The 26,416-nt window shown below is 43.9% G+C and overlaps 2 protein-coding genes and 1 long non-coding RNA gene across 25 annotated transcripts in view; 2 read left to right on the top strand and 1 right to left on the bottom strand.

Annotated features, from left to right (window-relative positions):
• ATXN3 (ataxin 3) overlaps nt 1-23,793 on the top strand; it is a 65,087-nt gene extending 41,294 nt beyond the window's left edge. For 10 of the 13 annotated variants that reach the window (XR_010151010.1, XM_016926617.4, XM_009428308.5 and 7 more), the window contains one exon: nt 1,209-2,041. Coding sequence is in view for 9 of the 13 variants with exons in the window: in XM_016926617.4 (XP_016782106.2) it covers nt 1,209-1,303 (95 nt within the window). In the remaining 4 variants the exon portion in view is untranslated. Of the gene's footprint in view, nt 1-1,208; nt 2,042-15,082; nt 16,017-23,454 lie in introns of those variants that run through there. The other 3 variants (XR_010151009.1, XR_001709297.4, XR_010151011.1) reach the window with 3 other exon arrangements.
• On the bottom strand, nt 2,259-25,411 carry LOC134808315 (uncharacterized). The gene is made up of 2 exons (XR_010151013.1): nt 25,280-25,411; nt 2,259-2,392 (listed from the first exon to the last, which is right to left on the bottom strand). It is a non-coding gene; the product is annotated as an uncharacterized LOC134808315 (long non-coding RNA).
• The window catches only part of TRIP11 (thyroid hormone receptor interactor 11), a 70,398-nt gene continuing 69,382 nt past the window's right edge, over nt 25,401-26,416 (top strand). For 9 of the 11 annotated variants that reach the window (XR_010151008.1, XR_674224.5, XR_674223.5 and 6 more), the window contains exon 1: nt 25,401-26,036. Coding sequence is in view for 6 of the 11 variants with exons in the window: in XM_063793089.1 (XP_063649159.1) it covers nt 25,898-26,036 (139 nt within the window). In the remaining 5 variants the exon portion in view is untranslated. The remainder of the gene's footprint in view (nt 26,037-26,416) is intronic. The other 2 variants (XM_054665796.2, XM_063793090.1) reach the window with 2 other exon arrangements.

The following is a 26,416-nucleotide window of genomic DNA, read 5'->3' as shown; positions in this document are numbered from 1 at the left end:
TGAGCCACTGTGCCCAGCCTGGAAGATCATTATTTAGTCCTACAGCTGACACATTGTTCCACTGACGCAATTGCCCAGGCTGGTCTTGAACTCCTGGGCTCAAGCAATCTGCCTGCCTCGGCCTCCCTAAGTGCTAGTATTACAGGCTTGAGCCACTGTGCCCAGCCAAAAATAGAAATTTATATTCTCACAAAAACATGTACATGAATGTTTATAGCAGCTTTACTTGTCATAATCAAAAACTGGAAACAACCAAAATGTCCTACAGTGAAACAAACTGTAGTACATCCATAGCATGTAATACTCTACTGTCAGGATTAAAAAGAAACCCACTGTTGGCACAGGCAGCACTGTGGCTGGATCTCAGGGGCATTATGCTGAGTGCAAAAAAGCCTCAAAGGGTCTTACACTGTATGATTCCACTTGTTCAACTAAAAATGACAGCTGTATAGAGATAGAGAACATATTAGTGGTTGCCACTAGTTAGAGAAAGTGGGTAAAAGAGAGGTGGGTGGGAATATAAATCGATAGAAGGGAGATCTTTGTGGTATTATAACACTTCTATGTCTTGATTGTAGTGGTGGTGGTTACATGAATACACATGTGTGATAAAATGCCATGTAGAACCGAACTACATATAACGTGCCAATGTCAATATCTAGGTTTTAGTTTGATCTTTAGTTACATAAGATGTAACTATTGGGTGAAATTGGGCAAAAGAGTACACGAAACCTCTCTTAAATATCTTTGCAACTTCCTTTGAATTGACAGTTTTTCAAAATAGAAAGTTGGGTTTTTGTAAATACATGAATTGTTGATATACACAACAAGTCTCAAATGCATTATGCTAAGTGAAAGAAGCCATATTCAAAAGGCTACATACCTACTGATGCCTTTTATATGACGTGCAGGAAAAGATAAAACTGTAGGACAGAGAATATACTGGTGGCTATCTGGGATTAGGAATTGGGGATTGACCACAAAGGGGCAGCATGGGGGAATTTTCTGGGGCAATGGAATGGTTGTGTATCTTGATGGTGTATTTGTCAAAATATGTAGAACTATAAAAGTAAATTTTGCTTTATATGTATTAAATCAAAAAAAGAAACTCGTGCTCAAATAGAAATACATTTTCTGAGAACTTACCTTTTGATGACTTTGAGAATTTTCTGGAAATTTTAAAGAAATGTGGTTTTGTTTCCCAACAGGTGATGCTATGAGTGAAGAAGACATGCTTCAGGCAGCTGTGACCATGTCTTTAGAAACTGTCAAAAATGATTTGAAAACAGAAGGAAAAAAATAATACCTTTAAAAAATAATTTAGATCTTCATATTTTCCAACATTATCCTGTGTGATTACAGCATAGGGTCCACTTTGGTAATGTGTCAAAGAGATGAGGAAATAAGACTTTTAGTGGTTTGCAAACAAAATAATGGGAAAGTGGAACAATGTGTCAGTTGTAGGACTAAATAATGATCTTCCAGATATTAGCCAAAGAGGCATTCAGCAATTAAAGACATTTAAAATAGTTTTCTAAATGTTTCTTTTTCTTTTTTGAGTGTGCAATATGTAACATGTCTAAAGTTAGGGCATTTTTCTTGGATCTTTTTGCAGACCAGCTAATTAGCTCTCGCCTCAGGCTTTTTCCATATAGTTTGTTTTCTTTTTCTGTCTTGTAGGTAATTTGGCTCACATCATGTAATAGTGGCTTTCATTTCTTATTAACCAAATTAACCTTTCAGGAAAGTATCTCTACTTTCCTGATGTTGATAATAGTAATGGTTCTAGAAGGATGAACGGTTCTCCCTTCAACTGTATACCATGTGCTCCAGTGTTTTCTTGTGTTGTTTTCTCTGATCACAACTTTTCTGCTACCTGGTTTTCATTATTTTCCCACAATTCTTTTGAAAGATGGTAATCTTTTCTGAGGTTTAGCGTTTTAAGCCCTACGATGGGATCATTATTTCATGACTGGTGCATTCCTAAACTCTGAAATCAGCCCTGCACAAGTACTTGAGAATAAATGAGCATTTTTTAAAATGTGTGAGCATGTGCTTTCCCAGATGCTTTATGAATGTCTTTTCACTTATATCAAAACCTTACAGCTTTGTTGCAACCCCTTCTTCCTGCGCCTTATTTTTTCCTTTCTTCTCCAATTGAGAAAACTAGGAGAAGCATAGTATGCAGGCAAGTCTCCTTCTGTTAGAAGACTAAACATACGTACCCACCATGAATGTATGATACATGAAATTTGGCCTTCAATTTTAATAGTAGTTTTATTTTATTTTTTCTCCTATGACTGGAGCTTTGTGTTCTCTTTACAGTTGAGTCATGGAATGTAGGTGTCTGCTTCACATCTTTTAGTAGGTATAGCTTGTCAAAGATGGTGATCTGGAACATGAAAATAATTTACTAATGAAAATATGTTTAAATTTATACTGTGATTTGACACTTGCATCATGTTTAGATAGCTTAAGAACAATAGAAGTCACAGTACTTAGTGGATCTATAAATAAGAAAGTCCATAGTTTTGATAAATATTCTCTTTAATTGAGATGTACAGAGAGTTTCTTGCTGGGTCAATAGGATAGTATCATTTTGGTGAAAACCATGTCTCTGAAATTGATGTTTTAGTTTCAGTGTTCCCTATCCCTCATTCTCCATCTCCTTTTGAAGCTCTTTTGAATGTTGAATTGTTCATAAGCTAAAATCCAAGAAATTTCAGCTGACAACTTCGAAAATTATAATATGGTATATTGCCCTCCTGGTGTGTGGCTGCACACATTTTATCAGGGAAAGTTTTTTGATCTAGGATTTATTGCTAACTAACGGAAAAGAGAAGAAAAAATATCTTTTATTTATGATTATAAAATAGCTTTTTCTTCGATATAACAGATTTTTTAAGTCATTATTTTGTGCCAATCAGTTTTCTGAAGTTTCCCTTACACAAAAGGATAGCTTTATTTTAAAATCTAAAGTTTCTTTTAATAGTTAAAAATGTTTCAGAAGAATTATAAAACTTTAAAACTGCAAGGGATGTTAGAGTTTAGTACTACTCCCTCAAGATTTAAAAAGCTAAATATTTTAAGACTGAACATTTATGTTAATTATTACCAGTGTGTTTGTCATATTTTCCGTGGATATTTGTTCATTACCTTTTTCCATTGAAAAGTTACATTAAACTTTTCATACACTTGAATTGATGAGCTACCTAATATAAAAATGAGAAAACCAATATGCATTTTAAAGTTTTAACTTTAGAGTTTATAAAGTTCATATATACCCTAGTTAACGCACTTAAGAAAATATGGCATGTTTGACTTTTAGTTCCTAGAGAGTTTTTGTTTTTGTTTTTGTTTTTGTTTGAGACGGAGTCTTGCTATGTCTCCCAGGCTGGAGGGCAGTGGCATGATCTCGGCTCACTACAACTTCCACCTCCCGGGTTCAAGCAATTCTCCTGCCTCAGCCTCCAGAGTAGCTGGGATTACAGGCGCCCACCACCACACCCGGCAGATTTTTGTATTTTTCGTAGAGACACGGTTTCATCATGTTTGGCCAGGCTGGTCTCGAACTCCTGACCTCAGGTGATCCGCCTGCCTTGGCCTCCCAAAGTGTTGGGATTACAGGCATGAGCCACTGCGCCTGGCCAGCTAGAGAGTTTTTAAAGCAGAGCTGAGCACACACTGGATGCGTTTGAATGTGTTTGTGTAGTTTGTTGTGAAATTGTTACATTTAGCAGGCAGATCCAGAAGCACTAGTGAACTGTCATCTTGGTGGGGTTGGCTTAAATTTAATTGACTGTTTAGATTCCATTTCTTAATTGATTGGCCAGTATGAAAAGATGCCAGTGCAAGTAACCATAGTATCAAAAAAGTTAAAAATTATTCAAAGCTATAGTTTATACATCAGGTACTGCCATTTACTGTAAACCACCTGCAAGAAAGTCAGGAACAACTAAATTCACAAGAACTGTCCTGCTAAGAAGTGTATTAAAGATTTCCATTTTGTTTTACTAATTGGGAACATCTTAATGTTTAATATTTAAACTATTGGTATCATTTTTCTAATGTATAATTTGTATTACTGGGATCAAGTATGTACAGTGGTGATGCTAGTAGAAGTTTAAATAAGCCTTGGAAATACCACTTTCATATTTTCAGATGTCATGGATTTAATGAGTAATTTATGTTTTTAAAATTCAGAATAGTTAATCTCTGATCTAAAACCATCAATCTATGTTTTTTACGGTAATCATGTAAATATTTCAGTAATATAAACTGTTTGAAAAGGCTGCTGCAGGTAAACTCTATACTAGGATCTTGGCCAAATAATTTACAATTCACAGAATATTTTATTTAAGGTGGTGCTTTCTTTTTTTCGTCCTTAAAACTTGATTTTTCTTAACTTTATTCATGATGCCAAAGTAAGTGAGGAAAAAAACTCAAAACCAGTTGAGTATCATTGCAGACAAAACTACCAGTAGTCCATATTGTTTAATATTAAGTTGAATAAAATAAATTTTATTTCAGTCAGAGCCTAAATCACATTTTGATTGTCTGAATTTTTGATACTATTTTTTAAATCATGCTAGTGGCGGCTGGGCGTGGTAGCTCACGCCTGTAATCCCAGCATTTTGGGAGGCCGAAGTGGGTGGATCACGAGGTCAGGAGTTCAAGACCAGCTTGGCCAAAATGGTGAAACCCCATCTGTACTAAAAACTACAAAAATTAGCTGGGCGCGGTGGCAGGTGCCTGTAATCCCAGCTACCTGGGAGCCTGAGGCAGGAGAATTGCTTGAACCCTGGCGGCAGAGGATGCAGTGAGCCGAGATGGTGCCACTGTCCTCCAGACTGGGCGACAGAGTGAGACTCTGTCTCAAAAAAAAAAAAAAAAAAAATCATGCTAGTGCCAAGAGCTACTAAATTCTTAAAACCGGCCCATTGGACCTGTACAGATAAAAAATAGATTCAGTGCATAATCAAAGTATGATAATTTTAAAATCTTAAGTAGAAAAATAAATCTTGATGTTTTAAATTCTTACGAGGATTCAATAGTTAATATTGATGATCTCCCGGCTGGGTGCAGTGGCTCACGCCTGTAATCCCAGCAGTTCGGGAGGCTGAGGTGGGCGAATCACTTCAGGCCAGGAGTTCAAGACCAGTCTGGGCAACATGGTGAAACCTCGTTTCTACTAAAAATACAAAAATTAGCCAGGCGTGGTTGCGCACACTTGTAATCCCAGCTACTCAGGAGGCTAAGAATCGCATGAGCCTAGGAGGCAGAGGTTGCAGAGTGCCAAGGGCTCACCACTGCATTCCAGCCTGCCCAACAGAGTGAGACACTGTCTCTGAAAAAAATATATATATATATATATATGTGTGTGTATATATATGTATATATATGTGTGTATATATATATATGTATATATATATGACTTCCTATTAAAAACTTTATCCCAGCCGGGGGCAGTGGCTCATGCCTGTAATCCCAGCACTTTGGGAGGCTGAGGCAGGTGGATCACCTGAAGTCAGGAGTTCGAGACCAGCCTGGCCAACGTGGTGAAACCCCATCTCTACTAAAAATACAAAACTTAGCTAGGTATGGTGGCGGGCACCTGTAATCCCAGTTACTTGGGAGGCTGAGGCAGGAGAATCGTTTAAACCCAGGAGGTGGAGGTTGCAGTGAGCTGAGATTGTGCCATTGCACTCTAGCCTGGGCAACAAGAGTAAAACTCCGTCTTAAAGGTTTTTTTTTTTTTTTTTTTTTTTTAATCCGGAAACGAAGAGGCGTTGGGCCGCTATTTTCTTTTTCTTTCTTTTTTTTTTTTTCTGAGATGGAGTCTAGCTCTGCTGCCCAGGCTGGAGTACAATGACACGATGTTGGCTCACTGCAATCTTACGTCCTGGGTTCAAGCGATTCTCCTGCCTCAGCCTCCCAAGTACCTGGGATTACAGGCACCTGCCACTACACCTGGCGAATATTTGTTTTTTTTAGTAGAGACGGGCTTTTACCATGTTAGGCTGGTCTCAAACTCCTGACCTCAGGTGATCTGCCTGCCTTGGCCTCCCAAAGTGCTGGGATTACAGGTGCAGGCCACCACACCCGGCCTTGGGCCACTGTTTTCAAAGTGAATTGTTTGTTGTATCGAGTCCTTAAGTATGGATATATATGTGACCCTAATTAAGAACTACCAGATTGGATCAACTAATCATGTCAGCAATGTAAATAACTTTATTTTTCATATTCAAAATAAAAACTTTCTTTTATTTCTGGCCCCTTTATAACCAGCACCTTTTTGCTTTAAAAAATGACCTGGCTTTGTATTTTTTTAGTCTTAAACATAATAAAAATATTTTTGTTCTAATTTGCTTTCATGAATGAAGATTATTGACATCGTTGGTAAATTCTAGAATTTTGATTTTGTTTTTTAATTTGAAGAAAATCTTTGCTATTATTATTTTTTCCAAGTGGTCTGGCATTTTAAGAATTAGTGCTAATAACGTAACTTCTAAATTTGTCGTAATTGGCATGTTTAATAGCATATCAAAAAACATTTTAAGCCTGTGGATTCATAGACAAAGCAATGAGAAACATCAGTAAAATATAAATGGATATTCCTGATGCATTTAGGAAGCTCTCAGTTGTCTCTTGCATAGTTCAAGGAATGTTTTCTGAATTTTTTTAATGCTTTTTTTTTTTTGAAAGAGGAAAACATACATTTTTAAATGTGATTATCTAATTTTTACAACACTGGGCTATTAGGAATAACTTTTTAAAAATTACTGTTCTGTATAAATATTTGAAATTCAAGTACAGAAAATATCTGAAACAAAAAGCGTTGTTTGGCCATGATACAAGTGCACTGTGGCAGTGCCGCTTGCTCAGGACCCAACCCTGCAGCCCTTCTGTGTGTGCTCCCTCGTTAAGTTCATTTGCTGTTATTACACACACAGGCCTTCCTGTCTGGTCGTTAGAAAAGCCGGGCTTCCAAAGCACTGTTGAACACTGAGGATTCTGTTGTTAGTGTGGATGTTCAATGAGTTGTATTTTAAATATCAAAGATTATTAAATAAAGATAATGTTTGCTTTTCTATTTCCTTTTGAATTTGTGTTTATTGTTAATTCATAGCTATTCAAAGTGTGATTAGAGCTGGGCTTGGTGGCTTGCATCTACAGTTCCAGCTACCCAGGAGGCAGAAGCAGGAGGATTGCTTGAGCCTAGGAGTTCGAGGCTGCAGTGAGCTATGATCTTGCCACTGAATTCTAGCCTGGGCAACAAAACAGGAAAAAAGTATGGATGGGGAGGACCAGCAGCATCTGTATCACCTGTGAGTCTTTCAGAAATGCAGAGTTTCAGGCCACACTCGGACCTACTGAATCAGAACTTGCACTTTTTACAAGATCCCCAGGACACTAAAGTATAGAGTGAAGCTTGAGAAGCGCTGTTGTGTGGATTGTTCTTAACCAGCTGCAGTGATGAATATGAATAACGCAGGCCAGCACAGTCCATTGATATTCTATTCCAGCTTACTGCCTGCCAAAAGGTCCGTTATTACGGGATCCTCAGTCTTTTCCAAGAGAAGCTAAGAATTCCAAATTTTTATTTGAAATATATTTTTTAAATGTTTGTTCAACTGGCCCAGTGCCAGTGGCTCATGCCTTTAATCCTAGCACTTTGAGAGGCCGAGGTGGAAGGATCACTTGGCCCCAGGAGTTTGAGACCAGCCTGGGCAACATAAAGAGACCCCATCTCTATTAAAAAAAAAATAGAGACAATGCTGCCTTAAAAAAGTCAAATAAATGTTTGCTCAACTGATTTTTAATACTGAGGGCCAAACAAAGCACATCAAATTTTTAAGTGCTGCTTTTCCTCATTTTATCCAACTCTGGACACCAGAATCCAAATGTAGTGATTGGAATCCACCTAGACTGATAGAGGAATATATTGTCCTCAAATTTTATGAGGGTTGACTATTCATTTTAACTTTAATTAGGATTGGGCACAAATTTTGAAACATAATAACATTACAGGACCGGGGCCCGATCCAGACCCCAAGAGAGGGTTCTTGGATCTTGTGCAAGAATGAATTCAGGGCAAGTCCATAAATTGAAAGCTAGTTCATTAAGAAAGTAGAGGAATAAAAGAATGGCTACCCCATAGGCAGAGCAGCCCTGAGGGCTGCTGGTTGCCGTGTCCACCCCTGCCCCCCCTCCCCCCGCTTTGTTGTTGTTGTTTAAGACAGAGCTTCGCTGTGTCATCAGGCTGGAGTGCAGTGGCATGATCTCAGCTCACTGCAACCTCTGCCTCCCGCGTTCAAGCAATGCTCCTGCCTCAGCCTCCTGAGTAGCTGGGGCTACAGGCGTGCACCACCACGCCCAGCTAATTTTTGTATTTTTAGTAGAGACGGGGTTTCACCATGTTGGCCAGGAAGGTCTCAATCTCTTGACTTCATGATCCACCCGCCTTGGCCTCCCAAAGTGCTGGGATGAGCCACCTCGCCTGGCTGGTTATTTCTTGATGATATGCTAAACAAGGGGTGGATTATTCATGCCTGCCCTTTTTAGACCATTTAGGGTAACTTCCTGGCATTGCCATGGCATTTGTCAACTGTCATGGTGCCAATGGGAGTGTAGCAGTGAGGAGGACCAGAGGTCACTTTCATCACCATTTTGGCTTTTTCAGCCGGCTTCTTTACTGCAACCTGTTTTATCAGCAAGGTTTTTATGATCTGTATCTTGTGCAGACCTTCTATCTCATCCTGTGACTTAGAATGCCTTAACCATCTGGGAATGCAGCCCAGTAGGTCTTGGCCTCATTTTATCCAGCCCCTATTCAAGACGGAGTTGCTCTGGTTCAAATGCCTCTGATATTTCCCTACTCCCTTTTATAAGAAAACCCTTAATCCTAAGGGTTGCAGAGGGATAAAGATCCATCTTCTGTAACTTCTTCAGGCTGAATAGGGGTGATGATATTCCTGCCTATGAGAGTCTCTTGTATTAGGGTAGAGAGGAGCTCAGTCAGTCAGTATGGCTCCCTATCCTTCCTCCCTTCCCCAGCCCCTGACAACTACCATTCTACTTTGTCTCTATGATTCTAAGTATCTCCTATAAGTGGAATAATTCAGTATTTGTAGGGTTTTTTTGTGACTAGTGTATTTCACTTAGCATGTCAAGGTTCATCCATGTTGTAGCATACGTCCAAATTTTCTTCTTTTTAAAAACTGAATAGTATTCCATTGTATGATATATGCACATTTTGCTTATTCATTTATCCATCAAAGAAAACCAATAGCTTTTTTACATACCGGCAGTAACCTGGTTAAAAAAATAAGATGGAAAATACCAAGCCCGAAAATGTCAAATTCTTGAATACCAGACAGGTACTATAATCCAAGCTGAGCAGAGAGGAATGGCCCTTGTCTCAACCCTGAGCCACATGTCACTACATGGGCCCCAAGGAGCTCTTGTGCCCAGAGTCCTGCTAAGGCTCGTTCTTCACCCCTCTAAAGTGGCTCAAACTAGCGTAGGAGGCCAGGAGGGAGCAGATTCTATGCCACCTCCATTGCTTCCGTGCCTTCTCCAGATCCATTTTTTCCAAAAGCTGTGTTTGAATTCTGCACAGGGGCATCTCTGTCTCCAACACTGAAACCCCTTTTGCCAGACCCAGAGAAGATTTAACTGCCTTTTTTTTTGAGACAGGGCCTCGTTCTGTCACCTAAGCTGGAGTGCAGTGGCACGATCTTGGCTCACGGCAACCTCTGCCTCCTGGGCTCAAGCAATTCTCCTGCCTCAGCCACCCGAATAGCTGGGATTATAGGCGCAGGCCACCACATCCAGCTAAGTTTTGTATTTTTAGTAGAGACGCAGTTTTGCCATGTTGCCCAGGCTGGTCTAGAACTTCTGAGCTCAGGTGATCCACCCGCCTCGGCCTCCCAAAGTTCTGGGATGACAGGCATGAGCCACCTAACCCGGCCAGATTTAACTGCTTTGAGCCACCGTCTCACATATCTTCCAGGAGCTTCTAGTCAAATGCAGAGGATTAATAGTGTATAATTCCATTAACATAAGAACTCATAGAGACAGAAAGTAGAATGGTGGTTGCCGGGGGATGGTTGAGGGGAAAATTAGGAGTCGTTTAACGAGTATGGAGTTTCAGTTTGGGAAGATGAAAAAAGTTCTGGAGATGGACAGTTGTAATGGCTGCACAACAACGTGAATGTACTTAATGCCAGTGAACCGTATAACCATTTAACAACTGAAAATGGTTACAAAATGTTGTTATATATATCTTATCACAATAAAAAATATAGAGGATTGATCACTATATTTGCTCCCTTCCAAAATCTCACCTAGGTTAAAGAAAAGAAAAATATATAAACCCACAAGAACACAGGGACCAGGAGAGGAGATGCATTCATTGGATTACGTTTGGTTGTAAAAAAAACAAAAACAAAATCCTCCCCGGCGCGGTGGCTCACACCTTGTAATCCCAGCACTTTGGGAGGCTGAGGCAGGCGGATCACGAGGTCAGGAGTTTGAGACCAGCCTGACCAACATGGTGAAACCTCATCTCTACTAAAAATACAAAAATTAGCCGGGCGTGGTGGCGTACGCCTGTAATCCCAGCTACTGAAGTGGCTGAGACAGGAGAATCGCTTGAACCCGGGAGGCGGAGGTTGCAGTGAGCCGAGATCACGCCACTGCCCTCCAGATTGGGTGACAGAACAAGACTCCATCTCAAACAAAAACAAAAACAAACTAATATAACAGTGACTTTACATGCTATGGGGTTTTTTTCTCCTCTCATCTTCAAGAAATGTGGAGACTGCCAGTCCGGGGATGATACAGCATCACAGTGTCAGGAATCTGCTCTTTCTGTATAATTGTTACAGGAAAGGGGTCCCGATCCAGACCCCAAGAGAGGGTTCTTGAATTCAGGGCAAGTCCACAGTGCAAAGTGAAAGCAAGTTTACTAAGAAAGTAAAGGAATAAAAAAATCGGTACTCCATAGAGCAGCCCCGAGGGCTGCTGGTTGCCCATTTTTATGGTTATTTCTTGATGATATGCTAAACAAGGGGTGGATTATTCATGCCTCCCCTTTTTAGACCATATAGGGTAACTTCCTGATGTTGCCATGGCATTTGCAAACTGTCATGGTGCTGGTGGGGGCGTAGCACCAAGGAGGACCAGAGGTCACTCTTGTGGCCTTTTTGGTTTTGGTGGGTTTTGGCCAGCTCCTTTACTGCAACCTGTTTTATCGGCAAGGACTTTATGACCTGTATTTTGTGTTGACCTTGTATCTCATCCTGTGACTTATAATGCCTTAACCATCTGGGAATGCAGCCCAGTAGGTTTCAGCCTCATTTTACCCAGCTCCTATTCAAGATGGAGTTGCAGCGGGGCACGGTGGTTCATGCCTGTAATCCCAGCACTTTGGGAGGTTGAGGCGGGTGGATCACAAGGTCAAGAGTTCAAGACCAGCCTGGCCAACATGGCAAAACCCCATCTCTACTAAACATACAAAAATTAGCCGGGCGAGGTTGGTGTGCGCCTATTATGCCAGCTACTTGGGAGGCTGATGCAGGAGAATCACTTGGACCTGGGAGGCGGAGGTTGCAGTAAGCAGATATCGCGCCATGCACTCCAGCCTGGATGACAGAGCAAAACTCCGTCTCGGGAAAAAAAAAACAAAATGGAATTGCTCTGGTTTACAGGCCTCTGACATAATGGCTTTATGTACATGGCTTCCATGGCTAGGGTCAGCTCATAGATCTAATATGGCTGTGTTGGTGCTCAGGTTGCAGCCCAGCAATCAGAAAGAGAAAGGAGGCTGGGTTTGGTGGCTTACACCTGTCATCCCAGCATTTTGGGAGGCCAAGGCGGGAGGATCACATGAGCCCATGAGTTTGAGACCAGCTTGAGCAACACAGGGAGACCTCATCTCTACAAGAAATAAAAATAAATTAGTTGGGTGTGGTGGCATGCACCTGTGGTCCCAGCTATTCGGGAGGCTGAGGTGAGAGGATACCTTGAGCCTGGATGTTTGAGGCTGCAGTGAGCTATGATCGCACCACTGCACTCCAGCCTGGGCAACAGAGTGAGACCCCATCTCAAATAATTAAAAAAAAAGAAAAAAGAAAAAAAAAAAGGAGGGCAGAAAAAGGCTATGTACCTTTTCTTTCGGGTTACCTTCTCAAAGTTGTGCATACTACTTCCGTTTACATTACATTGGCCAGAACTTAACATGACAACTACTAGCTACAAGGTGGTTTTGATTCTGGGTTGCCATGCATCTTAGCTTAAGTACCTTACAGGCAGATCCTGAGATGATGATTCCTATGAAAATGATTATTTACTTATTTAATTAATTTATTTTGAGATGGAGTCTCACTCTGTCACCCAGGCTGGAGATCAGTGGCGTGATCTCGGCTCACTGTAACCTCTGCCTCCCAGGTTCAAGCAATTCTCCTGCTTCAGTCTCCCGAGTAGCTGGGACTACAGGCATGCGCCACCATGCCCAGCTTTTTTGTATTTTTAGTAGAGATGGGGTTTCACTATGTTGGCCAGGCTGATCTTGAACTGACCTCAGGTGATCTGCCCGCCTCGGCCTCCCAAAGTGCTGGGATTACAGGCGTGAGCCACTGTGCCTGGCTGAAAATGATTTTTTAAAAGTGTTCCAGGAGGAAATGGAAAGGGCATAGGGGAGTAAGAAAGTGGAAATAGGAAAGGAAGGAAGCCAAGCAAGAGGATCCTATCAAGCAAAGCCTCAGTCCTGCAGACAGTCTGGAGGCAGGATATTCACATCTTAGAGTTGTCCAAAACAGAACAGGCAAGCTGCATAATTTTCAACTCTGGCTGAATAAGGTTGCATTTCAGCTCTCTGGGCACCTGGAAAGTATGGGCTCCAGTAACCTGGAGGCAGTCTGCTGACTGCTGGCTGGTGTGCACAAAAGTGGTAAAGGGATGAGGGAGTGCAATATGGGCACTGGCATCTTGGCTGTCATGCATCCAGGTAAAAAGTGGAGGCTCAATTACTATATATGAAGGGGAGAACAGACTTTGGGGAACAATTAGCAGTCATTTCCAGGTGAGACAACAACAGAAGAGAAATGCTAATTTTTTTTTTTTTTCTTTGAGATGGAGTTTCGCTCTTGTTGCCCAGGCTGGAGTGCAATGGCGCTATCTCCGGCTCACCGCAACCTCCGCCTCCTGGGTTCAAGTGATTCTCCTGCCTCAGCCTCCCGAGCAGCTGAGATTACACACCCAGCTAATTTTGTATTTTTAGTAGAGACGGGGTTTCTCCATGTTGGTCAGGGTGGTCTCAAACTCCCAACCTCAGGTGATCCGCCCGCCTCAGCCTCCCAAAGTGCTGGGATTACAGGCGTGAACCACCGCACCCGGTGAGAGATGCGAACTTTTTTTTGTTTTTTGGAGGATGACAAGTTGATGCAGGAATGAGCAGAACCAGGAAGCTGAATACTGAGTGTTAAAGAGTTCCTAGCAATATGGAGGAAAGGAAAGCAACAAGTATCCTGGGAGGTGGGGGTTAGATGTAGACTGAAATCAGGAGGTGTGGTTAAAACTCTTTGAAAGAGGCTGGGTGTGGTGGCTCACATAATCCCAGCACTTTGGGAGGCCAAGGCGGGTGCATCATGAGGTCAGGAGTTCGAGACCAGCCTGACCAACATGTGAAACCCCGTCTCTACTAAAAATACAAAAATAGGCCGGGCATGGTGGCGCATGCCTGTAATCCCAGCTACTAAGGAGGCTAAGGCAGGAGAATCGCTTGAACCTGGGAGGCGAAGGTTGCAGTGAGCCGAGATCATGCCATTGGACTCCAGCCCAGGCGACAGAGAGAGATCCCATCTCAAAAAAAAAAAAAAAGAAAAGAAAGAAAGGAAAACAAGAAAAGAAAAAAGAAACAGCAGATTCCCTAGAGAGGAGACATTCATCACTAAAAAAAAAAAAAAAAAAAAAAAATTAAAATAATTCGCAGAAGTAAAAGCCCTTTTTGAAAGGGCTCAGGGTGCCCAGCTTAATGTATGAAACAAAAGCAAACCCACATCAAAGCACACCATTATTAATTTCAGAGCACCAGAAATAAAGAGAAGATCTGACAAGCTTCTTGGAAGAAAACAAGGCATAGAGAATAATCAGAGTAGAGTAGAGCAGGAAAACAGGGTCCTGGGTAGAGAGAACTGAGCCTAGCCAATCGATAGAGTTCTTGATGTTTTGTTTAAAACAGAAGCACTTTACATTTCTCTTGGTAAGTTTTAGAAAGATTCTGTAGTAATGGAAAATTGTGCAAATTTAAAAAATGGAATCTGTTAACTTCAGGAAGAACAAAAGGTAGAAAAATCAAGGCAATATAATCTTGGTACAACATTTGACTTAGCTGCAATGAATAAGACTTACATAGTCATAGAAGGTAAACACTGATTACTTACTTTACCAATAATTATGATATCATCATATTGAAAGCCCAGAAGGAAGGGAAATAAAGGGAAATACAAGAGTGCTAAATCTTTTATTTTTCAATAAGTTGGTAATGTCTAAAATTAATAAGAAAATGGCAATCATAAGCCTAATGCTTAGAAATTCAGAAAAATATCAGACTAAATTTTAAAGTCTACTTTAAACTGAGTCTTTGCTTTATAGTTGCATAAATAAATTCATTTTGATGGTTTTCTCAGAACAGATGAACTGGCTGGGTGCGGTGGTTCATGCCTGTAATCTTAGCACTTTGGGAGGCCAAGGCCGATGGCTCACTTGAAGTCAGGAGTTTGAGACCAGCCAAAAAATTAGCCGGGTGCGGTGGTGCATGTTTGTAATACCAGCTACTCAGGAGGCTGAGGCAGGAGAATCGCTTGAACCTGGGAGGTGGAGGTTGCAGTGAGCCAAGATGGAACGACTGCACTCCAGCCTGGGTGACACAGTGAGACTCCGTCTCAAAAAAACACAAAGAACAGATGAACTGTTTTCCTTTGAGGAATATTGATGATCCCACTGCTTGAGTAATGGAAACCAGCTTGCAGCTGATAGCTATTTTTTGTCTTTTTTCCTGTTCTATCCACTGTCCTAGGTTTGGAATTTCAGCTGGGCAGCTTCGATCCCACCACCTGTAGCCACTGAGGTTCACCGGCTCTGTTTGAGGTGTTGTGTTAGATTGTGCTGGGTTGGTTTTGCTGCTTATTGGGTGATGAAGAGCAACATATTAGCTACTGAGATATTTTGCAGAAAAAGGAAGAGATGTCTTCAGCTCAAATGCTATCAAACTTGTATGTCTTTTAACTTTTTATTATAAAAAATTTCAAACATATGCAAAAGCAAAAGACTAGTTTAATGAACCTTATGTACCCACCACCCAGTTTCAACAATTATCAGTTCCTGACAATTCTTGTTTCACCTATCCCACCTCTATTATACACACATACAAACACACAGACACCACACACACACACACACACACACACACGGGAGCAAAGTCAACTTCCATTATTTTGAAGCACATCCAAGACATCACATCACATTATTTATCACATTATTTATTAAGTTTCTTCAGTCACAGTCCATCTCACAGAAAGAAATCCCCCATGAGAAACTTTTAGGACATAGCTTTTATGTTAATTACTTAATTTCTGCACTAGCCATCCTTGCCTGCCTTCTAATTTTCTGCACTAGCTATCCTTACCTTCCTTCTAATTTTCTAACCTGCCAAGGATTCTGCTGCCTCAAGGTATTTGTTTCTTTCTGCCTGGATTGCTCTTTCGCAGATACTTACATGTCTCATTCTTTTTCACCCAGGTGAAATAAACAGCCTTGTTGCTCACACAAAGCCTGTTTGGTAGTCTCTTCACATGGACGTGCGTGACATTTGGTGCTGAAGACCTGGGACAGGAGGACTCCTTCAGGAGACCGGTCCCCTGTCCTTGCCCTCACTCCGTGAGGAGATCCACCTACGACCTCGGGTCCTCAGACCAACCAGCCCAAGGAACATCTCATGAATTTCAAATCGGGTAAGCGGTCTTTTCCATCCTCTCTTGCTACCCTTCAATCTCCCTCTCTCGCTACCCTTCAATCTCCCTGTCCTTCCAATTCCAGTTCTTTTTCCTCTCTAGTAGAGACAAAGGAGACACATTTTATCCGTGGACCCAAAACTCCGGCGCTGGTCACGGACTCAGGAAGACAGTCTTCTCTTGGTGTTTAATCACTGCAGGGACGCCTGCCTGATTATTCACCCACACTCCATTGGTGTCTGATCACCGTGGGGGCGCCTGTCTTGGTCATTCACCCACATTCCCTTGGTGGCAAGTCAATTGCGGGGACGCCTGCTTTGGCTGCTCACCCACCCCCTTCTCCGTGTCTCTACCTTTCTCTTTAAACTTACTTCCTTCACTATGGGCAACATTCCGTCCTCCATTCCCCCTTCTACTCCCTTAGCCTGTGTTCTCAAGAACTTAAAACCTCTTCAACTCACACCTGACCTAAAACCTAAAAGCCTTATTTTCTTCTGCAATACCGCTTGGCCCCAATACAAACTCGACAGTAGTTCCAAGTGGCCAGAGAATGGCACTTTCGATTTGTCTGTCCTACAGGATCTAGATAATTTTTGTTGAAAAATGGGCAAATGGTCTGAGGTGCCTCAGATCCAGGCATTCTTTTACACACTGGTCCCTCCCTAGTCTCTGCTCCCAGTGCGACTCATCCCAAATCTTTCTTCTTTCTCTCCTGTCTGTTCCTTCAGTCTCCACCCCAAGCTCTGAGTCCTTTGAATCTTCCTTTTCTATGGACTCATCTGACCTCTCCCCTCTTCCCCAGGCTGCTCCTCACCAGGCTGAGCCAGGTCCCAATTCTTCCTCAGCCTCCGGTCCCCCACCCTATAATCCTTTTATCACCCCCTCCTCACACCGTGTCTGGCTTACAGTTTCTTTCTGTGACTAGCCCTCCCCTACCTGCCCAACAATTTCTTCTTAAAGAGGTGGCTGGAGCTGAAGGCATAGCCAAGGGTAATGTTCCTTTTTCTTTATCTGACCTCTCCCAAATCAGTTAGCGTTTAGGCTCTTTTTCATCAAATATAAAAACTCAACCCAGTTCATGGCCTGTTTGGCAACAACCCTTGGACACTTTACTGCCCTAGACCCAGAATGGCCAGAAGGCCGTCTTATTCTCAACATGCATTCTATTACCCAACCCACTCCCGACATTAGAAAAAGCTCCAAAAATTAGATTCCGGCCCTCAAACCCCACAACAGGACTTAATTAACGTCACCTTCAAGGTGTACAATAATAGAGTAGAGGCAGCCAAGTAGTAACTTATTTCTGAGTTGCAATTCCTTGCCTCCACTGTGAGACAAACCCCAGCCACATCTCCAGCACACAAGACCTTCCAAATGCCTGAACCGCAGCGGCCAGGCATTCCTCCAGGACTGCCTACCCCAGGATCTTGCTTCAAGTGCCGGAAATCTGGCCACTGGGCCAAGGAATGCCCCCAGCCCAGGATTCCTCCTAAGCCATGTCCCATCTGTGCAGGACCCCACTGGAAATCGGACTGTCCAACCCGGCAGCCACTCCCAGGGCCCCTAGAACTCTGGCCCAGGGCTCTCTGACTGACTCCTTCCCAGATCTTCTCAGCTTAGCAGCTGAAGACTGATGCTGCCTGATCGACTTGGAAGCCCCCTGGACCATTACGGATGCTGAGCTTTGGATAACTCTTACAGTGGAGGGTAGGTCCATCCCCTGTTTAATCGATATGGGGGCTACCCACTCCACATTACCTTCTTTTCAAGGGCCTGTTTCCTTTGCCCCTATAACTGTTGTGGGTATTGACGGCCAGGATTCTAAACCCCTTAAAACTCCCCCACTCTGGCACCAACTTGGACAACATTCTTTTATGCACTCTTTTTTAGTTATCCCCACCTGCCCAGTTCCCTTATTAGGCCAAGACATTTTAACCAAATTATCTGCTTCCCTGATTATTCCTGGACTACAGCCACATCTCATTGCCACCCTTCTTCCCAACCCAAAGCCTCCTTTGCGTCTTCCTCTCGTATCCCCCCACTTTAACCCACAAGTATGGGACACCTCCACTCCCTCCCTGGCAACCTATCAAACACCCATTACTATCCCATTAAAACCTAATCACCCTTACCTGGCTCAATGCCACTATTCCATCCCACAACTGGCTTTAAGAGGACTGAAGCCTGTTATCACTCTCCTGCTACAGCATGGGCTTCTAAAACCTATAAACTCTTCTTACAATTCTCCCATTTTACCTGCTCAAAAACCAGACAAGTCTTACAGGTTACCTCAGGATCTGGATCTTATCAACCAAATTGTTTTGCCTATCCACCCTGTGGTGCCCAACCCGTAAACTTGTTTGTCCTCAATACCTTCCTCCACAACTCACTATTCCGTTCTTGATCTCACAGATGCTTTTTTCACTATTCCCTACACCCCTCGTCCCAGCCTCTTCTGCTTTTACCTGGACTGACCCTGACACCCATCAGTCCCAGCAGCTTACCTGGGCTGTACTGCCGCAAGGCTTCAGGGACAGCCCTCATTACTTCAGCCAAGCTCTTTCTCATGATATACTTTCTTTCCACCCCTTCGCTTCTCACCTTATTCAATATATTGATGACCTTCTACTTTGTAGCCCCTCCTTTGAATCTTCTCAACAAGATACTTTTCAACATTTATTCTCCAAGGGATATCGGACGTCCCCCTCCAAAGCTCAAATTTCTTCTCCATCCGTTACCTACCTCATTATAATTCTTCATAAAAACACATATGCTCTCCCTGCTGATCATGTCTGACTGATCTCTCAAACCCCAACACCTTCTACAAAACAACAACTCCTTTCCTTCCTGGGCATGGTTGGATACTTTTGCCTTTGGATACCTGGTTTTGCCATCCTAACAAAACCATTATATAAACTCACAAAAGCAAACCTAGCTGACCTCATAAATCCTAAATCCTTTCCCCACTCCCCTTTCCATTCCTTAAAAAACAGCCCTAAAAGCTGCTCCCACACTAGCTCTCCCTAACTCATCCCAACCCTTTTTTCATTACACACAGCTGAAATGCAGGGCTGTGCAGTTGGAATTCTTACACAAGAGCCAGGACCATGCCCTGTAGCCTTTCTGTCCAAACAACTTGACCTTACTGTTTTAGGCTAGCCCCCACATTATTCCTGATACCACACCTGACCCCCATGACTGTATCTCTCTAATCCACCTGGCATTCACTCCATTTCCCCATACTTCCTTCTTTCCTATTCCTCACCCTGATCACACTTGGTTTATTGATGGCAGTTCCACCTGGCCTAATCGCCATTCACCAGCAAAGGTGGGCTATGCTATAGTAGTATCTTCCACATGTATCCTTGAAGCTACTGCTCTGCCCCCCTCCACTACCTCTCAGCAAGCCGAACTCATTGCCTTAACTCGAGCCCTCGCTCTTGCAAAGGGACTACGTGTCAATATTTATACTGACTCTAAATATGCCTTCCATATCCTGCACCACAATGCTGTTATATGGGCAGAAAGAGGTTTCCTCAGTACGCAAAGGTCCTCCATCATTATTGCCTCCTTAATAAAAACTCTTCTCAAGGCCGCTTTACTTCCAAAGGAAGCTGGAGTCATTCACTGCAAGGGCCATCAAAAGGCATCAGATCCCATCGCTCAGGGCAATGCTTATGCTGATAAGGTAGCTAAAGAAGCTGCTAGCTTTCTAACTTCTGTCCCTCACGGCCAGTTTTTCTCCTTTTCATCAGTCACTCCCACCTATTCACCGACTGAAACTTCCACCTATCAGTCTCTTCCCACACAAGGCAAATGGTTCTTAGACCAAGGAAAATATCTCCTTCCAGCCTCACAGGCCCATTCTATTCTGTTGTCATTTCATAACCTCTTCCATGTAGGTTATAAGCCGCTAGCCCACCTCTTAGAACCTCTCATTTCCTTTCCATCGTGGAAATCTATCCTCAAGGAAATCACTTCTCAGTGTTCCATCTGCTATTCTACTACCCCTCAGGGATTATTCAGGCCCCCTCCCTTCCCTATACATCAAGTTCAGGGATTTGCCCCCACCCAGGACTAGCAAATTGACTCTATTCACATGCCCTGAGTTAGGAAACTAAAATACCTCTTGGTCTGGGAAGACACTTTCACTGGATGGGTAGAGGCCTTTCCCACAGGGTCTGAGAAGGCCACCACAGTCATTTCTTCCCTTCTGTCAGAAATAATTCCTCGGTTTGGCCTTCCCACCTCTATACAGTCCGATAACGGACTGGCCTTTACTAGTCAAATCACCCAAGCAGCTTCTCAGGCTCTTGGTATTCAGTGGAACCTTCATATCTCTTACCGTCCTCAATCTTCAGGAAAGGTAGAACGGACTAATGGTCTTTTAAAGACATCTCACCAAGCTCAGCCTCCAACTTAAAAAGGACTAGACAGTATTTTTACCTCTTGCCCTTCACAGAATTAGAGCCTGTCCTCGAGAAGCTACAGGGTACAGCCCATTTGAACTTTTATATGGACGCACTTTCTTGCTCAGCCCCAACCTCGTTCCAGACACCAGCCCTCTAGGTGACTATCTTCCAGTCCTCTGGCAGGCTAGACAGGAAATCCACCAGGCTGCTAATCTTCTCTTGTCTACTCCAGATTCCCAACTATATGAAGACACCCTAGCTGGACGATCAGTTCTTATTAAGACCCTGACCCCTCAAACTCTACAACCTCAATGGACTGGACCCTACTTAGTCATCTATAGTACCCCAACTGCTGTCCGCCTGCAGGATCCTCCCCACTGGGTTCACCGTTCCAGAATAAAGCCGTGCCCATCGGACAACCAGCCTAATCTCTCTTCTTCCTCCTGGAAGTCACAAGTACTCCCCACTACTTCCCTTAAAGTCACATTTCTGAAGAACAGGAATAACCCTTATGAGCCTAATACATCCCTTCATTCTATTAGCTCTATTCGTCCTTACCCTACTTTTTGCAACAGGGCTTTACACAGTCACCCCCACTACTTGGACTGAACCCCAAAAACTTGTCATCCCTACTATCTTCTGTTTACTCATACTCCTATTCACTATTCTCAACTACTCATAAATGCCCTAATCTTGTTTACATTGCCTGTTTACACTGTTTCTCTAAGCCATCACAGCTGGTATCTCCTGGTGCTATCCCCAAACCGCCACTCTTAACTCCCTCTTAGAGTGGACAGATGATCTTTGCTGGCAGGGCACCCTCCAATACTTCCACCCTGATGAAGTTCTATTCTTTACTTTTATACTCACTCTTATTCTCATTCCCATTCTTATGCCACCCTCTACCTCTCCCCAGCTATCTCCACCACACTATCAATCTTACTCTCTCCTAGCCGTTTCTAATCCCTCCTTAGCGAATAATTGCTGGCTTTGCATTTCCCTTTCTTCCTGCGCCTACACAGCTGCCCCCGCCTTATATACAGACTGGGCAACATCTCCTGTCTCCCTACACCTCCAAATTTCCTTTAACAGCCCTCATCTTTACCCTCCTGAAGAACTTCTTTACTTTCTAGACAGGTCCAGCAAGACCTCCCCAGACATTTCACATCAGCAAGCTGCTGCCCTCCTCCACACTTACTTTAAAAACCTTTCTCCTTATATCAACTCTACTCCCCCCATATTTGGACCCCTCACAACACAAACTACTTTTCCTGTGGCTGCTCCTTTATGTATCTCTCAGCAAAGACCCACTGGAATTCCCCTGGGTAACCTTTCACCTTCTTGATGTTCATTCACTCTTCATCTCCAAAGCCCAACTACACACATCACTGAAACAACTGGAGCCTTCCAGCTCCGTATTACAGATAAGCCTTTTATCAATACAGGCAAACTTAAAAACATTAGCAGTAATTATTGCTTAGGAAGACACCCTGTATTTCACTCCACCCTTGGCTACCTTCCCCTTGCTCGTCAGACTCTCCTCCCAGGCCTTCTTGTTATACCCAGCCCCGTAAATAACAGTGAAAGGTTGCTCGTAGACACTCGATGTTTTCTCATACACCATGAAAATCGAACCTCTCCCTCTACACAGTTACCCCATCAGTCCCCATTACAACCTCTGACAGCTGCCGCCCTAGCTCAATCCCTAGGAGTCTGGGTATAAGACACCCCTTTCAGCATTCCTTCTCATCTTTTTACTTTGCATTTCCAGTTTTGCCTGGCACAAGCTCTCTTCTTCCTCTGTAGATCCTCTACCTACATGTGTGTCTACCTGCTAACTGGACAGGCACATGCACACTTATTTTCCTTAATCCCAAAATTCAATTTGCAAATGGGACCAAAGAGCTTCCTGTTCCTCTCATGACACCGACATGACAAAAAAGGGTTATTCCACTAATTCCCTTGCTTGTCGGTTTAGGACTTTCTGCCTCCTCTATTGCTCTCAGTACTGGAATAGAAGGCATTTCAACCTCTGTCACAACCTTCCATAGCCTCTCTAATGACTTCTCCGCTAGCATCACAGACATATCTTAAACTTTATCAGTACTTCAGGCCCAGGTTGACTCTCTGGCTGCAGTTGTCCTCCAAAACTGCCAAGGCCTTGACTTACTCACCGCTAAAAAAGGAGGGCGCTGTGTGTATGTGTGTGTATATATATATATATATATATATTTTTTTTTTTTTTTTGAGACGGAGTCTCGCTCTGTCACCCAGGCAGTGGCGCATCTCGGCTCACTGCAAGCTCCACCTCCCGGGTTCATGCCATTCTCCTGCCTCAGCCTCCCAAGTAGCTGGGACTATAGGCGCCTGCCACCACGCCCGGCTAATTTTTTGTATTTTTTTAGTACAGACAGGGTTTCACCATGTTAGCCAGGATGGTCTCGATCTCCTGACCTCATGATCTGCCTGCCTCGGCCTCCCAAAGTGCTGGGATTATAGGCGTGGGCCACTGCGCCCGGCCAGGCTCTGTATATTTTTAAATGAAGAGTGTTCTTTTTACCTAAATCAATCTGGCCTGGTGTATGACAATATAAAAAAACTCAAGGACAGAGTCCAAAAACTTGCCAACCAAGCAAGTAATTATGCTGAACCCCCTTGGGCACTCTCTAATTGGATGTCCTGGGTCCTCCCAATTCTTAGTCCTTTAATACCTGTTTTTCTCCTTCTCTTATTTGGACCTTGTGTCTTCCGTTTAGTTTCTCAATTCATCCAAAACCATATCCAGGCCATCACCAATCATTCTATATGACAAATGCTCCTTCTAACAACCCCACAGTATCACTCCTTACCACAAAATCTTCCTTCAGCTTAATCTCTCCCACTCTAGGTTCCCACGCCACCCCTAATCCCGCTCGAAGCAGCCCTGAGGAACATCACCCATTATCTCTCCATACTACCCCCCAAAATTTTCGCCACTCCAACCCTTCAACACTATTTTTTTTTATTTTTCTTATTAATATAAGAAGACAGGAATGTCTGGCCTCTGAGCCAAGGCCTGCATGTATACATCTGGATGGCCTGAAGGAACTGAAGAATCACAAAAGAAGTGAAAATGGCTGAGGCCTGCCTTAACTGATGACATTACCTTGTGAAATTCCTTCTCCTGGCTCAGAAGCTCCCCCACCAAGCACCTTGTGACCCCCCCGCCCCTGCCCGCCAGAGAACAACCCCCTTTGACTGTAGTTTTCCACTACCCACCCAAATCCTATAAAACTGCCCCACCCCTAACACCCTTTGCTGACTCTCTTTTGGGACTCAGCCCACCTGCACCCAGGTGAAATAAACAGCTTTATTGCTCACACAAAGCCTGTTTGGTGGTCTCTTCACACGGATGCCCGTGACAAGTGCCTGCCACCACATCCCACTAATTTTTGTATTTTTAGTAGAGATGGGGTTTCACCATGTTGGCCAGGCTGGTCTTGAACGCCTGACCTCAGGTGATCCACCTGCCTCGGCCTTCCAAAGTGCTGAGATTACAGGCGTAAGCCCCTGCACACGGCCCTGCTTTTTTTTTTTTTTTTTTTTTTTTTTTTACATCCCGGAGTCACACTGGATATCTGAATGTGCTTAAAATAAAATTTACATCTCATTCTGGAAGTGTTTATTAAATGCTGTCCCTGCATTCATGTGAACATCACAGCCCAGCGGTTAGATGTGCAGACTCAGAAGCCTGACTGCCTGGGTCTGTCACTTATTAGCTGTATGACCTTGGATGGGTTACTTAACATTTCTGGGCACTGGTTTCTCATTAGTAAAATGAAGAATGGGCGCCTGTAGTCCCAGCTACTTGGGAGCCTGAGGCAGGAGAATCGCTTTAACCCGGGAGACGGAGGTTGCAGTGAGCCTAGGTCGCGCCATTGCACTCCAGCCTGGGCCACAGAGCGAGGCTCCATCTCAAAAAATAAAATTAAAAAAAAAATTCAGCTTTCAAGGAGAATTACTACTGCCTGGTGCCATCAGATCCCAAATACTGGAGGCATTCCCAACGTTCTGTTCACAAACCGTGCAATCTGTGATAGCCCCTCTTGTGAATATAATCAAAGTGAAAGATGCCAGTATACTTATTGCTATGCTTAAAAGAACTGCAGATCTATCATATCCTTTTGAAACCAAAAAATGTGGAAGTCTCCCTGGCTAGATGCTGTGTGTCCACGTATCCTGCACCAATTGCTTGAAAGTCACATGACAACCTTTCTTCCTTTAGGGAAGGAAGCAAGCAAGGTAGGACTCTGTGTGTTACAGCCAGCGTGGGTAACTAAGGACTGAGGGAGGTGTGGGCACTTGCATAGCTAGTGCCGCCAATACCATAGGAGCGTTGACACTAAACGGCACTTCTCTATTAAGTTGCCCTGCTGTCTTCTATAGAGTCATTTTGAAAAACGGTTGTCCGTTTTTCAACTACTTGGGTGAGGGCAGCTTCATGAAAAAAGCTCATGGTATGTTAAAGAAGGTAGGGTTTCAATTGTGAGCTATAAAGCCACCAGAGGAGATTTCTCCTATAGAAGGAAGGTGTGTTTCCTGCTTGGACACCTGAATTTGCAACCCATCCTTTCTTTTTTCCTTTTTTTTTTTTTGCAACCCATCCGTTCTATCTTTGTAGCCTCAGCTCCTACCATAGTGCCTGTCACGGAGCAGCTAATCGACACAGTGACGCGTGTAAGTTATTTGAAACCACTTCCTGCGCAGTGGAACGTCCCCGCCAAGTCTCCCGGCACCGCTGGGTGTAGTCCCAATTAAAACACTAGGTTTCAACAACACAAGGAGGGTCCGCAGGGTCCCCGGACTACCCACCAAGGGTCGGCTCTGCTTTGAAACGCAGCTGCAGGAGGCCCAGGAGCGCCGCGATGCCCCAGTTATCCAGGCCATTCCTCCCCCGGCCGAAGCTGGCCGGCTGCACGCACCTAACCTTGCGCTAGGCACCGGCTGCGGTTAATCCAGCCCGCGCTCGGTCCTCCGCGATCCCAGCCTCCCTTGCGCCAAGGACACGTCCGGCGGCTTCGCGGGGCCTGTCTACGCCACCGCGGCGCTTTTCTATGATCCGCTGCCGCTTTCCGAGCGAGTGTCATGGCGGCCGGCGTCGAGCTGGCAGGAGTAACCCACGGAACTGAGGAAAGTCATTAGAGCTGAGAAAGAAGTGGCCCAATCTGGACGGTGGGAATTCGTGGGAATGAGCAGAAGGCCCTCCGTGGGTGACTGTGTCACTAGAGGCGGGCCCCTGGTAAAATTCCAGGCCAGGCCTCTGCGTTTCTAGGCAGAACCTGGAGTCGGCCTTGCCTGAGAACCCAGCTTTGTGTTATCGTATCCTGTCTCGCGAAGGCAGGCGTTCAAGGATATTTGGTCGGATCGCCCGGCGGCGCTAAACGTTTTCTTTTTTCCGAGCGGACCGGGTCGTTCTCTAAACTCGCCGCGATGTCGTCCTGGCTTGGGGGCCTCGGCTCCGGATTGGGCCAGTCTCTGGGTCAAGTCGGGGGCAGCCTGGCTTCCCTCACTGGCCAGATATCAAACTTTACAAAGGATATGCTGATGGAGGGCACGGAGGAAGTGGAAGGTAACAGCTGGAGCGAGGGAAGGGAGGGCTTTTCTAAGACCCTGGGAACGTCCGTTTGGTCCCTACTTCCATCAGTCAGGAGACGCGGACAGGTCGCAAAGGAATGCTGCTCCTCCCTTTTTTCTTCACACACCTCCTCTTGCCTCTTCTCAACAGATTTTCTATGATGAAAGACCACTGGGGGCCAGGGGAAGAGTCCTGGTTCTCCTCTCTTTAAATATTCTGGATATCTCAAAGTACAGTAGAGTGAAACTGCTCCTACGTTAAGTCGAGTTTATTTTCGTTTGGTTTATCCACGCCCACCACTTTGCCCTCAGTTTGGGGGCTGATCTCATTCTTAATATCTTCCTGTATTCTGACCCAGTTTAAAGAATTGTATA

This window comes from Pan troglodytes, chromosome 15, assembly GCF_028858775.2.
Source record: "Pan troglodytes isolate AG18354 chromosome 15, NHGRI_mPanTro3-v2.0_pri, whole genome shotgun sequence".
In the NCBI taxonomy this organism is placed as follows: domain Eukaryota; kingdom Metazoa; phylum Chordata; class Mammalia; order Primates; family Hominidae; genus Pan; species Pan troglodytes.
This window is presented reverse-complemented; position numbering and strand designations above follow the sequence as displayed.